The following is a 14,785-nucleotide window of genomic DNA, read 5'->3' on the forward strand; positions in this document are numbered from 1 at the left end:
TTCTCAACTAGGGTTCTATGAAACCTTAGGGTCCCTCCAGGGGTTGATAGGGGTTCTTTAAGCTGCGGCTGGTTGACCTATTTGATGCTGCCTGTATAGTCCCAGGGCCAACACCACTTAGTAGAGCCAGCTGCATAACACCAATTATATTGTTAGGAGAATTTCTCCCACTTACCGCCAGTGGTTTTAGCAAGTGTTCCTCAAGACCTAAAATGTATTTTAACCCTCCTGGCAGTATTCCGGAGTGTGACTTGGTATTAAATTTCAGTACTATTAGCGGTAACCCTGAGCCACACTTGGGATTGCATTACAGAATCCTGGTACAGCATACTTAACTCATCACCAGGATCCTGAGATGTCCCCGTGCCGTGTCCTCCACTGGATCATACGCCCGATGCTCTGTGTTCCGGGCTCCATTCCCTGCAAGCGTCGCCCAGCAGCAAATTCAAAAAGTACAAAATACATAACACATACAGTACATTGTAATCTTACAGATTACATTACTGTATCAAATCTTTTCACCTCCCGTTTGTCCCTAGTGCTTTGTGCTTTGTCCAATACCCTGCATACACTTTTTTTTTTCCCATGAAAATTTTATTAAAGGTAAAACGAGTAACAGCTCAGTAAGTAGCATTACAGAAGTAAACAGTTTTACAGAGGATATGGTCATATCATTTATCCAAGACAGAACGTTCATCTAGAACAAAACATCATTTAGGTCAAAAGGAAGCGGCATTAGGTTGGGGTGAAAGATGAAGCAGGGTACACTGTAGAACCATTTGTATATACTTTATCGTCATCCGTGGTCCAAGTAGTTTGGCCCCCATATTGGGCCGAGTGTGAAATATTCATTTGCTCTTACGCTCACGGTTCTGCAGTGTGCCAGGGTGCGGCATGGGAGAAAGTTTATTGACATCATCACCTCTTGCAGCGTAAGGGAGAATAGCTTATTCAATCTGGGATGAGTCTAGGTTGGATATCGCACTTCTGCATGCGAATGATGGGCATCAGTGAAAATAAAGAAAGGGTAATGGGCTGACAAGGGGTGGGTAGGGGAGTGGTGGCGGTTAGGAGCAAGGGGAGATAGAATGGGTGCCATCTCTCTCTCCCCCCATAGGGGTAAAGTGCACAGGGGGTATAGATGGGTTGGTGTGTTCAGAGATCGGGAGATACCAATTTTGGAGTATGTATTAAGAACCTAGGACGGTAGAGGGTAGGGGGCTGTCATCTTAGGGTAGGGCATCTTCCGTGGAGCTCGCTTGTCGCGCCACGGGGGATGTCAGGTTATAGTATTCTGTCGTTGTGGTGAAGTGGGTCCAGCAGGCTCATTTCGATGCAAATTTTGTGGGTGTGTCATTTGCCTGGGAGATTAGTTGCTCCATTTCAGCAAGGTTAGCTATCCTGTAGAGCCATTCTTTGGGTGAGGGGATTTGAGTAGTCCCCCAGTGAATTGAGATGCATTGTTTAGCCGCATTAACCATATGCATGGCTAGGGACTTAAAGTAGAGTCTATTTATGTGGTGTGAGTGATGGAGAAGGAATTGGGCTGGTGAGAACTCCAAATTGAGAGTGGTAACTTTCACAATGATGTGGTGGACCTCGGCCCAGAATGGACGAATTTTGGGGCAGCTCCAGAAAATGTGTAGAATCAAGCCTCTCTCTTTTTGACATCTCCAAGATATATCTGGGAGGTCTGGTTTATATTTATGGATTAATGTAGGGGTGCGGTACCAGCGTGTTAGAATTTTATATCCATTCTCTTGTGTTGTAACGTTCACAGAGCCCTTGTGTATGGTCTGGAAGATTCTGACCCAATCTTCTGGAGAGAGTGACAGGTCAAGGTCTTTCTCCCAGGACAGGCAGGCCTTGCCTGTGTTTGGCGGGGTGTTAGAGAAGAGAAAAGAGTGGATGGCTGATAGATGATGGCGTTGTGAGGTACCAGTGAAGCATAGAGTTTCAAATGGTAGTAGGGGTCTGGAGGTCTTGTGTTTACTATCTAGGTTGTTTAAGTAGTGGGCCATCAGTAGATAGTTCCACGGGGAGATGGGGGGCTTCCATCATTAGAAGGTAGCTTGTCCCGTGGTAAGAGTTTGCCTTGTGAGTAAAAATGATATACTAGCGCATTTTTATGTGGCCAAGAATCGTTTAGGAAGTTACTGCGTAGTCCGTGTGGAAAGTCAGGGTTCTGGCAAACTGGTGTGAGGGGGCCCGGAGTGGAAGAAAGGAGTGTTGTCCTGCAGGCATTTTGGAAACTTTGAAGGTAGGGCCAATAAGAGGGTGGAATAGGATATCAATTGGTATGTGTTTGTGGGTTATCCATGGCAGCGAGTGTAATGGTAGTGGGGAAAAAGGCCTCAAGGTGAACCCATTCTTTCGTGCCACTGTCGATGTTCCAGTCTGCTACCCTGGTGAGCTGGCAAGCATAGAAATAGTTTCTTATGTCGGGTAGACCGATCCCTCCTTTAGTTTTAGGAAGCGAAAGAAACTGGAAGCTGGCTCTGGGTTTACAGTCCCCCCATAGGAAGCGAGTACAGAGACTCTTGTAGTTCTTAAAGCGGGAGTCCACCGGGACTCCGCGTTTTTTTTTTAAAAGCCAGCAGCTACAAATACTGCAGCTGCTGACTTTTAAAATAGTGACACTTACCTGTCCAGCGCGCCCGCGATGTCGGCACCCGAAGCCGATCTCTAGATCGTCTTGTCGGGTGCTGTCGCCGCCATCTTGGGTATGGGAATCAGGAAATGGAGCCTTTCGGCTTCATTTCCCGGTTCCCTACTGCGCATGCGCGAATCGTGTTGCGCAATAAGGATGGTCCCCGCTGCCTCTGGGATCTGTGTGTTTCCCAGCAGGCAGCGGGGCACTTGCGGAAAGGGGCGGGCACTTGCGGAAAGGGGCGTAATCTACGCCCCTTTCCGCAGAGAGCTATCCCGGAAGTGGGTGCAGAATACCTGTACTGTACAGGTATCTGCACCCCCCTCCCCCCTGAAAGGTGCCAATTGTGGCGCCGGAGGGGGGGAGGGTTTCGATGAGCGGAGGTCCAAAAAAGTGGTGGGTATGTGGATTGGTGCGGTTTGCATAATATATAGCAGGCGGGGCAGGGTCGTTCATTTTTAATATGGCCGCTCTACCAAACCAGGAAAAAATGGGTTTGTTCCATCGCTTGAAGTCATCGGTGAGGCTTTGTAGAATGGGGAGGTCGTTTTTACTATATAAGTCTGTCAGGCGCCAGGGGAGTTGAATTCCGAGGTAGGTTATATGATCTTCCTTCCACTTGAATGGAAAGTTACCCTGGCATTGGGCTACTAGACTGTTGGGAAGGGAAACATTTAGGGCGTAGGACTTAGGGAAATTTATCTTGAGGTTGGAGATCAACTTAAATTGGTGGAATTCTTTTAAGAGGTTAGGCAAAGAGATGTGTGGATCAGTTAGTAATAGGAGAATATCATCGGCAAAAGCCGATACCTTATATTCCTTACTGGTCGTTCGAACTCCTCTAATGTCTGGGTTGTTTTTCAGGCATCGTAGAAAGGGTTCTAGGGTGAGCACAAAGAGCACTGGGGAAAGGGGACACCCCTGCCTCGTACCATTACGGATGGAGAAGGCGTTTGACAGAAGCCGTTAACTCGGACCTTTGCAGTGGGGTTAGAATATAGGGCCATTATGTAACTTAGGAGGCGGCATCCTATTCCCATGAATTTCAGAGCTGCTGTCATGTAGTCCCAGGCTACCCTATCAAACGCCTTCTCCGCATCCAATGATAGAAAGAAACCTGCAGTGTTAGGTTGAAGTCAGGAAGTGATGTAGGTTAATCGCTTTTAAGGTATTATCCCTGGCTTCTCTGCCAGGGACAAAGCCCACCTGATCCTGCTCAATAATATTGGGAAGAAGGGGGAGCAGGCGATTTGCTAGGATTTTGGCGAAAATCTTTACGTCCAGGTTTAAAAGGGATATCGGTCTGTAATTTGCTGTTTGTGAGGGGTCCTTATCTTCTTTTGGTATCACTGTGATGTGAGCCTCCAACATGGGTGGGGGAAGTGGGCAGTCTGAGGAAATAGAGTTGAACGCTTTATAGTATACTGCTGAGAGGCCGTCTGTCCCATTCATCTTTCCTTTAGGGTAGGTCTAGCTGAGCCAAGGTTTCCGGGGGTATTGCTTTGGGGCAATGGGTTTGTAGAAAGCTTTCACACACTTATGTGCTTCCCATTGGATCAGTGATGTGGTGTCGGGATTGTCATTGTCTATGAAATAGTTGGCAATGGTTGTTTCTAGTTTGTGTCATTAACTTGGTCGGTGAGTAGGTTGGTGTCAAGTCTCCAGATTTTGGTACTATGGTTAGTGAGCAGGAGAGTTAACAGCAGAGTAATCGGATTGTGGTCTGAGATAGTCATGGGTTCGATTGTGGAAGACGAGATAAGCGGTAGGTCTTGTTGACTGATGAAGAGGTAGTCTAATTGAGTGTATTTATTGTGGGGGGCTGAGAAGAACATGTAGTCCTTGGTTTGGGGGATGCATGGATCTCCAGGTGTCATGCAGGGCGAGTTCTTGTAGGGCTAATCTAATTTCTTTTAAAGCATGGAATGCCAGTTGGGCCGTACCCGTAGATGAGTCAAGTAGAGGATTCAAGGGGACATTAAAGTCTCCCCCCAAAATTAGTATTCCCGATTGAAAGGTGGTTAATAGACGAATAACTGATCTAAAGAAAGGAACCTGTGATGTGTTCAGGCTGTAAATGTTAGCTAGCGTTATGGGTTTGTTCCTTATCGTTCCTTTAATGAAAATATATCTCCCTTGGTCGTCTAGGAGGGTGTCTTTTATTTGAAGAGGAAGGTTCTTCGCTATTAGAATCGAGACTCCTTTTGTTTTGGAGCTTGGGATTGTTGCGTGAAAGGCTAGCGGATACCAATGGTTTTCAAGTTTGGGGGCGGATCCAGTTTTAAAATGAGTTTCCTGTAAAAATGCGATATGCGCCTTCATGTTATGCATTGTGGTCAAGACCTGTGATCTTTTTTCTGGCTTGTTGAGTCCCTTTGTGTTCAGGGAAACAATCTTAAGCGAGAGAGGCTTGTATGTGGGCCGAGGGGAGGTCATGGCTAGTGCGTTGCGTACAATTGGGTGTATAGATAGCTAGTTTGTATGATACACTCTATCTTCTAGGGTTTCAAGGGTCGGTGAAACGCTGGGCTGTGGGGGAGAGAGAGATGGCGGGCCAGTTAGGGGAGAGCCGGGTCAGAGAGGGGTAGGGGGGAGGTGAGGGTCTGATGGGGTGTCATTCAGGGAGTTCAAAGGGATATATCTGGTGTGGTTGGGGGATGGGAGTTGGGGTGTGATGGGAGGGGAAAGGGTTGTGTGTCCGGGGGTAAGTGTTTGGAACTACTGACTTACCCAAAGGGAGGAAAAGGGGGGTCCGGAACAGGTCAGCAGGGACTACCAGAGTTTGCTGGGTCGGGGAGAGGTAGAGAGGGGTTTCCGATTGGTCGAGATTTCAGCTACCATGGAGGTCCATAGTGCTAATGCGGAGGCTCGTATTTGGTGTAGTTGGAAGTTACGGGTTGCGGCCGTTACGTGAGGAGGTGTAAGTATGCGTGGATAGGTGGACCGGTTGGTCAGTTGGGTGTTGGACGTGATGTAAACACTTTTATATTATATATATATATATATATATATATATATATATATATATATATACCATATATACCATATTTATCGGGGTATAACACGCACCGGCGTATAACACGCCCCCCAAGTTTAGGAGGGCATTTTAAGGAAAAAAGTTTTAGAAGGGAAGTTTAAGGAAAAAAAACGTACATTTAAATGCCCATCAATGCAGCCTTATCAGTGTGCATCTGCAGCCTTGTCCATCATTGCAGAATGATCAGTGTCATTTGCAGCTTGCCCAGCGCTGTTTGCAGCCTTGCAGAGTGTCATTTGCAGCTTGCCAGTGTCATTTCCAGCTTGCCCAGCGCCGTTTGCAGCCTTGCCCATGTTTAAATATCCCGCCTCCGAGACAGACCGAGCGAGCGCCGCCGAAAAACACTGAGCGCTGCCGAAAAAGACCGAGCCGTCTGCTCGGCTCCGCTCGTAGTCCCGCCTCCCTGCTGTTTCTGGAGCGAGCGCTGCCGAAAAAGACTGAGCCGACTCTACTATGTATTCGGCTTGGCTCGGTCTTTTTCGGCTTGGCTCTGTCTTTTTCGGCGGCGCTCAGTATTTTAGCCTCACAGACAGTGGGGATCGGCGTATAACACGCACCCACGACTTCCCCCGATTTTAAGGGGGAAAAAGTGCGTGTTATACGCCGATAAATATGGTATATATATATATATATATATATATATATATATATATATATATATATATATATATATATATATTATATATTTATATATATATATATATATATATATATATATATATATATATATATATATATATATATATATACTGTTATTTCTGCCTGGAAACTTGAGATTGTCCATGGGAACCAAAAAGTTTCCCTTTACGTCAAAGCTAGAAAACAGTAATAGTAAATAAGAACACTTGCAGGCTTGAGTCATAGTGAATTGTTGGGAAATTAATTTTATTATTATTATATTATTATTTTTTATAATTATTTTTAGTTATTTATTATATTATAATTTATGATTTCGTGTTTTAAACATTATGTCTACTATGTCTACTACTTGTTTGGACAGAATTATGTGAGTTATTACTAAAAATTACAGGCCTACAATATAAAATGCCAAATTTCTATGCAAAACAATGTACCACTTTGAGATTCAAAAATCTGACATAATTATTATTATTATTATACACGATTTATATAGCACTAAAAGTTTACGCAGCGCTTTACAATGTATAGGGGGAACAACACAATTACAGTACAATACAAAAGGTACAGGAGGGCCCTGCTCGTAGAGCTTACATTCTAAAGGGAGGGGGTGGTACAAAAGGTAATAGCTGCAGAGAATGATTTGATGGGGGTGGCTTGGGGACAGTTAGGTGGGTGTGGGATAGGCTTCCCTGAATAAATGAGTTTTCAGGGATCTCCTAAAGGTGGACAGGGTAGGGGCTGATCAGATATACTGGGGCAGGGAGTTCCAGAGGATGGGAGAGGCTCTGGAAAAGTCTTGAAGGTGAGCATGGAAGGGGGTAACAAGGGAGACAGAGAGCAGGAGGTCCTGGGAGGAGCAGAGGGGATGATTTGGGCGATATCTGTAGATGAGGTTGGTGATGTAGATGGGGGCGATGTTATGAATGGCCTTGTATGCTGTGGTTAGCATTTTGAATTTTACACGGTGGGATAGGGGGAGCCAGTGAAGGGATTGGCAGAGAGGAGCAGCGGTCATGGATCAGTTAGTGAGGTGTATTAGTCTAGCAGCAGAATTCATAAAAGACTGAAGGGGGGATAGCCTGCTTAAGGGTAGGCCATTAAAGAGAGAGTTGCAGTAGTCAAGGCTGGAAATAATCAAGGAGTGAATAAGTTGCTTTGTGGTGTCATTAGTCAGGAAGGGTCGAATTCTGGAGATGTTGTGGAGGTTAAGGCGGCAGGATTTAGCCAGTGATTGGATATACCGCCAGGGAGGCTACAGGTTTCTTTGGAGCAAAAGGGCTGAGAAAGTCTATCTAAAGCCTCGTACACACGATCTGATTTTCTGCCGACAAAACCTCAGACTTTTGTCCGAAGGGGTGTGCCTGGATTTTGTCTTGCATACAAATGGAAAGGAATTGTCGATCAATAAACACGAATATATGTACATATTCGTACATACATAGTGACGTACTATGTGTTTTTTCAGCTCTTTAGTGCCACCCTTTGCGCTCCTTCTGCTAATTTTGTGTTATTAGAAGTTTGGCGAGTGTTTATTTGCGCTTTTCATTTTGCGCTTTTCATTTAGTGCTTTTCAGTTTGCTTCTGAATGGCCATTCGTCAACTAGCCATGCTGCAGAATCGGGGGAGATAACATGTTATTTATTATTGGCCTTGGAGTTATTGCTTTGACTCAAGTCCAGTCCAGGAACAGGAGGAGGACCAAAAATTGGTTGCTTTAATAATCTTGACCAATTATGTCATATACCTTTGCTGCGGGGGCTCCAGGAGAATAATCCAGATGTTTTTCAGAATTATCTCCAGATGACGGACCTCTGCTTTCACCAACTCTTGGCATTGTTGACCCCCTATATTAAGAAGCAGGACACATGCATGAGGCTTTTATTTAATTCTTTGGTTGAATAATAATGATTTCATTTGTTATATTTTCTTTATTTTTGAATGCACTTTTTGGTCAAGTTCTATTGGCAGATAGCATGTCTAACTGTATTTGTTTTCTTTTTTTAAAGCACAATTGTGTAGAATAATACATGGCTATGTGTTTTACTTCAAATTACATTTTGGGAGTAGGTAGTTACATTTAAAAAAATACAATGAAAAATTGACAAGGAACACCAACATAGTTAAAAACTACGGGATAATGGTGTTGTTGTAACTTGCCCCCCCCCCCCCCAAAAAAAGCATACCAATATTATTCTTGATATCACTAGAAAAAAAAGCCTTTTAAAATTTGTTTGTAATAACTCCATCAGTATCACCAGCAAAGAAGCTTCATTATTATCCCATTAAAGAAGAAGAGATTGTGTGCTGCATTTCGAGATTTCATAATTTGCCATGTCACTAATGTTAATTCTCCATTACGAACGCTAGTTTACAATACAGACTGCTTCTGGATCATCCTTTGTTCCGAGTAGGGATGAGCCGAACACCCCCCTGTTCGGTTCGCACCAGAACCTGCGAACAGACCTAAACTTCGTGTGAACTTTAGAACCCTATTAAAGTCTATGGGACTCGAACGTTCACAATCTAAAGTGCTCATTTTAAAGGGTAATATGCAGGTTACTGTCCTAAAAAGTGTTTGGGGACCCGGGTCCTGCCCCAGGGGACATGGATCAATGCAAAAAAAAGTTTTAAAAACTGCCGTTTTTTCCGGAGCAGTGATTTTAATAATGATTAAAGTGAAACAATAAAAGTGTAATATTCCTTTAAATTTCGTAGCTGGGGGGTATCTATAGCTGGGGGGTATCTATAATGAGTGTTCTCTGCATTAGCCGACAATTCATTCATTCATTGATAAAAAAATAAAATAAATAAAAGCGTGGGGGTTCCCCTAAATTCAATTACCAGGCCCTTCAGGTCTGACATGGATATTAAGGGGAACCCCGCATCAAATTAAAAAAAAAATTGACGTGGGAGTCCCCCTAAAAATCCATATCAGACCCTTTATCCGAGCACGCAACCTGGCAGGCCGCAGGAAAAGAGGGGGGGGACGAGAGAGCGGCCCCCCCTCCCTCCTGAACCGTACCAGGCCACATACCCTCAACATTGGGAGGATGCTTTGGGGGTCTGTGACCCCTCAAAGCACCTTGTCCCCATGTTGATGAGGACAAGGGCCTCATCCTCACAACCCTGGCCGTTGGTTGTGAGGGTCTGCGGGTGGGGGGCTTATCAGAATCTAACCCCCCAGATCCCGCCCCCCCCCCTGTTTGAAATGGTAAGGGGGTACAAAAGTACCCCTACCATTTCACAAAGAAAGTGTCAAAATGGTTAAATAAGACAAACACACTTTTGAAAAATTCCTTTATTAAAAATAAAAAAAAGATTCCAGCGGTGCTAATCCACTCTTGCTATCCAGCGACGGGTCTCCGGGGTCCAGCGATGGATGATCATATCCAGCGACGGGGATCTCTCAGTCCAGCGCTGTCCATACATCCTTCTTCTGTCTCCACTCCGGAGACACTGCAGAGATCCCAGCGCTGATGTTTCTTATATTAGGAGGGCAGGCCACCCATCACCTGACCCCGCCCCTCTGACGCTGGAGAGGGAAGCCAGGGGTTCCCCAGTGACGTGTGGGTGACCCGCCCCCTCTGATGTAACGCAGGTTTCCGTTACATCAGAGGGGGCGGGGTCACCCACACGTCACTGGGGAACCCCTGGCTTCCCTCTCCAGCGTCAGAGGGGCGGGGTCAGGTGACGGGTGGCCCCGCCCTCCTAATATAAGAAACGTCAGCGCTGGGATCTCTGCAGTGTCTCCGGAGTGGAGACAGAAGAAGGATATATGGACAGCGCTGGACTGAGAGATCCCCCGTCGCTGGATATGATCATCCATCGCTGGACCCCGGAGACCCGTCACTGGATAGCAAGAGTGGATTAGCACCACTGGAATCTTTTTTTTATTTTTTTTATTTTTAATAAAGGAATTTTTCAAAAGTGTGTTTGTCTTATTTAACCATTTTGACACTTTCTTTGTGAAATGGTAGGGGTACTTTTGTACCCCCTTACCATATCAAACAGGGGGGGGGCCGGGATCTGGGGGTCCCCTTGTTAAAGGGGGCTTCCAGATTCTGATAAGCCCCCAGCCTCAGACCCTCACAACCAACGGCCAGGGTTGTGAGGATGAGGCCCTTGTCCTCATCAACATGGGGACAAGGTGCTTTGAGGGGTCACAGACCCCCAAAGCATCCTCCCAATGTTGAGGGTATGTGGCCTGGTACGGTTCAGGAGGGAGGGGGGCCGCTCTCTCGTCCCCCCCTCTTTTCCTGGGGCCTGTCAGGTTGCGTGCTCGGATAAAGGGTCTTATATGGATTTTTAGGGGGACCCCCACGTCAATTTTTTTTAAAATTTGATGCGGGGTTCCCCTTAATATCCATATCAGACCTGAAGGTTCTGGTTATGGATATTTAGGGGGACCCCCACGTCAATTTTTTTTTAATTTGACACGGGGTTCCCCTTAATATCCATGTCAGACCTGAAGGGCCTGGTAATTGAATTTAGGGGAACCCCCCACGCTTTTTTTTTTTTTTTTTTTATCAATGAATGAATGAATTGTTGGCTAATGCAGAGAACACTCATTGAGTGTTCTCTGTATTACGGGACCCGACAATAGCCGCAAGTGATTTTAAAAGACTTTTTTTCCTGCACAAATGACACTTTGTGCAGGGACAGTTCTAAGGACCAGAAACATGCGCCCCTTCACAGGCATACTATAGATACCCCCCAGCTACGAAATTTAAAGGAATATTACACTTTTATTGTTTCACTTTAATCATTATTAAAATCACTGCTCCTGAAAAAACGGCCGTTTTTAAAACTTTTTTTTGCATTGATCCATGTCCCCTGGGGCAGGACCCGGGTCCCCAAACACTTTTTAGGACAGTAACCTGCATATTACCCTTTAAAATTAGCACTTTAGATTTCTCCCATAGACTTGTATAGGGTGTTCCGGCTTTTCGAATTTGCTGCGAACAGCCCAAATTGTTCACTGTTCGCTGAACAGGCGAACAGGCAATGTTCGAGTAGAACATGAGTTCGACTCGAACTCCAAGCTCATCCCTAGTTCCGAGCATGTGTGCTTGTACTTTGGAGTTCTGTCCGACTGACTTGTGTACACACGCTTGGAAAATCCGACAACGTGGAAAATTTTAAAGCCTGCCATCTAACATTTTGTCCTCGGAAAATCGGTCAACAATTGTCCGATGGAGCGTACAAACGATCAGATTTTCCACCAACAGCCTGTCATCACACATTTCTTATGGGAAAATCCAATCGTGTGTACGAGGCTTTAGTGTCTGACTATGACTGGGGTTTGGGAACTGCCACATTCATCATTACAGAGCAGATCGTGGGACTATAAGCCCTATAGAGATGACCACCACACAAATTTGGGATTTGTAGATCTATGTGCTATGGTGGTGCTAACTTGTCTCATAAAAGGTTCTAACTGTGGCATGTAAAAAACAACAGAATGATAACAGAAAATATTATTTGCTATCTCGGTAAGGTTGCCTATCCATGATCATAAAGTAGGCAGCTGACCTGAAGTAAGTTAATTTCTCACTCTTTCAATTTTTATCAGGTATCTTCACTGGAGAATGTAGTGAAGAGCTCAATCATGCAGTAATTGTAGTAGGATATGGCACAGAATACGATGAAGAGGAGGAAGAGGATGTAGATTACTGGATAGTAAGGAACAGGTATGTATCATAATGGTCAAACATTTTCATTTAATTTTGTCTAAAACTTGGGATGGATAAATGATACAAAGGGATGACTGATTTGATCTATTTATAGGACAGTCTGCCTATAACCAAAAGCATATGGCGTCCATTTCTCTTTAAGCATTGGTTTAGAAAGATTATAGGGCTCTCTCAATTAGGACAGAAACACCAAGATGCAAGCCTGTTAACAAATAATTTCAAATCTTTGCAATTTTTTTTCCGATCTTGAAGTAAAGTCTAGTTTTTATGTACTTAGGCTTCGCTATTTTGTACTTCTGTTGGCACTTACAAGTACATTGAGGGAAACTGATCAAAACTGGAGCAGCCAGAATGTAGAGCAGCTGTGCATGGCAAACAGCTTCTATCTTCTCCATATCCCAAAGGGCAATGCCAATGAGAAATCGTTCAGAGCACAAATTCTAAAATGTTCAATTTAATATACAGTGCCTTGAAAAAGTATTCACACCCCTTGACATTTTCCACAATTACTCATGTTACATCCAAAAACGTAAATGTTTTTTATTGGGATTTTATGTGATAGACCAACATAATTGCGCATAATTGTGAAGTTCAAGGAAAATCATAAATGGTTTTCACATTTTTTTTTACAAATAAATATCTGAAAAGTGTAGCGTGCATTTGTATTCAGCCCCCTTTACTCTGATACCCCTAATTAAAATCTAGTAGAATTGATTGCCTTCAGAAGTCACATAATTATGCCGTGTACACACGATCGGAATTCTCATCGGAAAAAGCTCTGATGGTTTTCCCGACGGAATTCCGACGGAATTCGGCTCAGGCTGTCTTGCCTACACACGGTCACATCAAATTCCGATCGTTTGTAACGCGGTGACGTACAACACCTACGACGTGACTAGAAAAAGGTAGTGTCGCAATTGTGTGTTGGTCTATCACATAAAATCCCAATAAAATACATTTACGTTTTTGATTGTAACATGACAAAATGTGGAAAATGTCATGTATGTTTATGGGTGAGATAAAAATCCCTAAAGCTTAAATAAATGAAGGCCCAGCCCCAGATCTCCTCACTCTTTAGGCCCCTTTCACACATGCGGACCGTATGTCTGTATTTCATCCATCCATTTGCGGATGAAATACAGACATACATGCATCCCTATGGGATAGCGGGTGTCTGCAGATGAACATTCGCAGACACCCAATATCGTCCGCCTCCGATATTGTCCGATTCTGCAGATGGAGGAAAATCCTATTTTTCTATCCGTCTGCAGAGCAGATCGGATGAACACGGACAGACGGTCCGTGCTCATCCGATCCCCCATAGAGGAGAGCGGAGAGCTGACAGTGTGCCGGGACCACCCTGTTATCCGCCGGCTCAGCGGGGACAACAGAGCGATCCCCGCTGAGCAAGCGGATCATCACGGGGCGGATCATTACTGATCCGTCCCGTGTAAAAGGGGCCTTAGGGAGTGTCACTCTTCCTGCGGTATTCTCTAAGTGTACAGTACATATAAAATGAAGTAAACTTAAACTCATGACTACATCAAGTATGCAAAGCGGGAACCCAACTGCATCACATGGGAGCCATAACGTCTTATATAGACAGGCAAATGCAGTATGCTTGTAGGTGCATTCAGTATTTATTCAGAAGTTTATGAACCTCTTCACAGGAGCTTCTGAGCCTCCTAGTATATAGATTGAGGTATACTTTGCAGTTGGGGAGAGCTTAGTGTTATAGTGGTAGAAACATTTGTGGAACATTTTAATTTTTTACTTGGCTTTGACACCCACTATTCTTGGAGCAAAAGACACATTGTCACACTGAAGGTAGAGTCATGTTGTAACTGTGTAAGATGATTGAGCAGATAATTACATCCATGTTGACCTGGAAGGATATCTACTTCTATAACCCTTTTCATTTAATTGGCTGTGAGTTTAGTTAATAAAATGGCAACCGTTTCACAAATGTTTATTATTTTGTTTTCATAGCTGGGGAGATGACTGGGGAGAAAATGGTTATATCAAGATGCAGCGTAACGTCAACCTGTGTGGTATCGCCACAGAAGGAGCTGCTATAGACTTGATCTAGTAGTTGCTCAGACTCATCTACTGAAGACTTGACAGAAGTGTGTATTCCAGGGTCTAACTTTAAATAATTAAATATCTTTTTAGCAATGTCCACGGAGCTCATAATGTATTTGTTATTCTGTACTGCTTGCCATAATAATTATGCACAAATATTTTTTTTTGTATCCTGAATGATTTGCTGACTTGTTTTAAAATAAAAAAAATTAAAGCAACTGTCCAGTTTTTGAATGTTCCTCATTTATTGGTGATGCTGTCTGCTAGCTAGCTAGCTACATATGTAACAGTCTTTGTTGATGGAGATTTAATACATTGCTACCAGACCCGGTAGCAGACCCGCATGCAGAAGGTATCTGAAAGTGGCTGTAAAGCTTGAATTTTTTTAATTAAAATAAAAAAAATGTCATACTTGCCTGCTCTGTGCAATGGTTTTGCACAGAGCAGCCCCCATCCTCCACTTCTGGGGTCCCCCCTGCACTCCTAGCTAGCTCCTCCTCCTCAGCGAGTGCCCTCATAGAAAGCCATTTTCTATGGGGGCACTCATGCAGGCTCAATGCCAAGCCGCCCTGTCTGCGTCTATAGACACAGACAGTTAGTCTCAGCTCCACCTCCAGTCACAGGATTTGATTGACAGCAGCGGGAACCAATGGCTCCCGCTGCTATCAATCTGCCCAGTGAGGA

At 44.4% G+C, this 14,785-nt stretch overlaps 1 protein-coding gene across 1 annotated transcript in view; it reads left to right on the forward strand.

The window, feature by feature from the left end:
• The window catches only part of LOC143963352 (cathepsin L-like), a 39,537-nt gene extending 25,217 nt beyond the window's left edge, over positions 1–14,320 (forward strand). Inside the window, exons 7-8 of the mRNA XM_077472967.1 lie at positions 11,899–12,016; positions 14,009–14,320. Of these exons, the coding sequence (XP_077329093.1) occupies positions 11,899–12,016; positions 14,009–14,108 (218 nt within the window). The 3' untranslated portion in view covers positions 14,109–14,320. The remainder of the gene's footprint in view (positions 1–11,898; positions 12,017–14,008) is intronic.
• Positions 14,321–14,785: the final 465 nt, after the last annotated feature.

Source organism: Lithobates pipiens, unplaced genomic scaffold, assembly GCF_037356315.1.
Source record: "Lithobates pipiens isolate NorthernLeopardFrog02 unplaced genomic scaffold, aLitPip1_a1.2 Scaffold_8, whole genome shotgun sequence".
Classification (NCBI taxonomy): domain Eukaryota; kingdom Metazoa; phylum Chordata; class Amphibia; order Anura; family Ranidae; genus Lithobates; species Lithobates pipiens.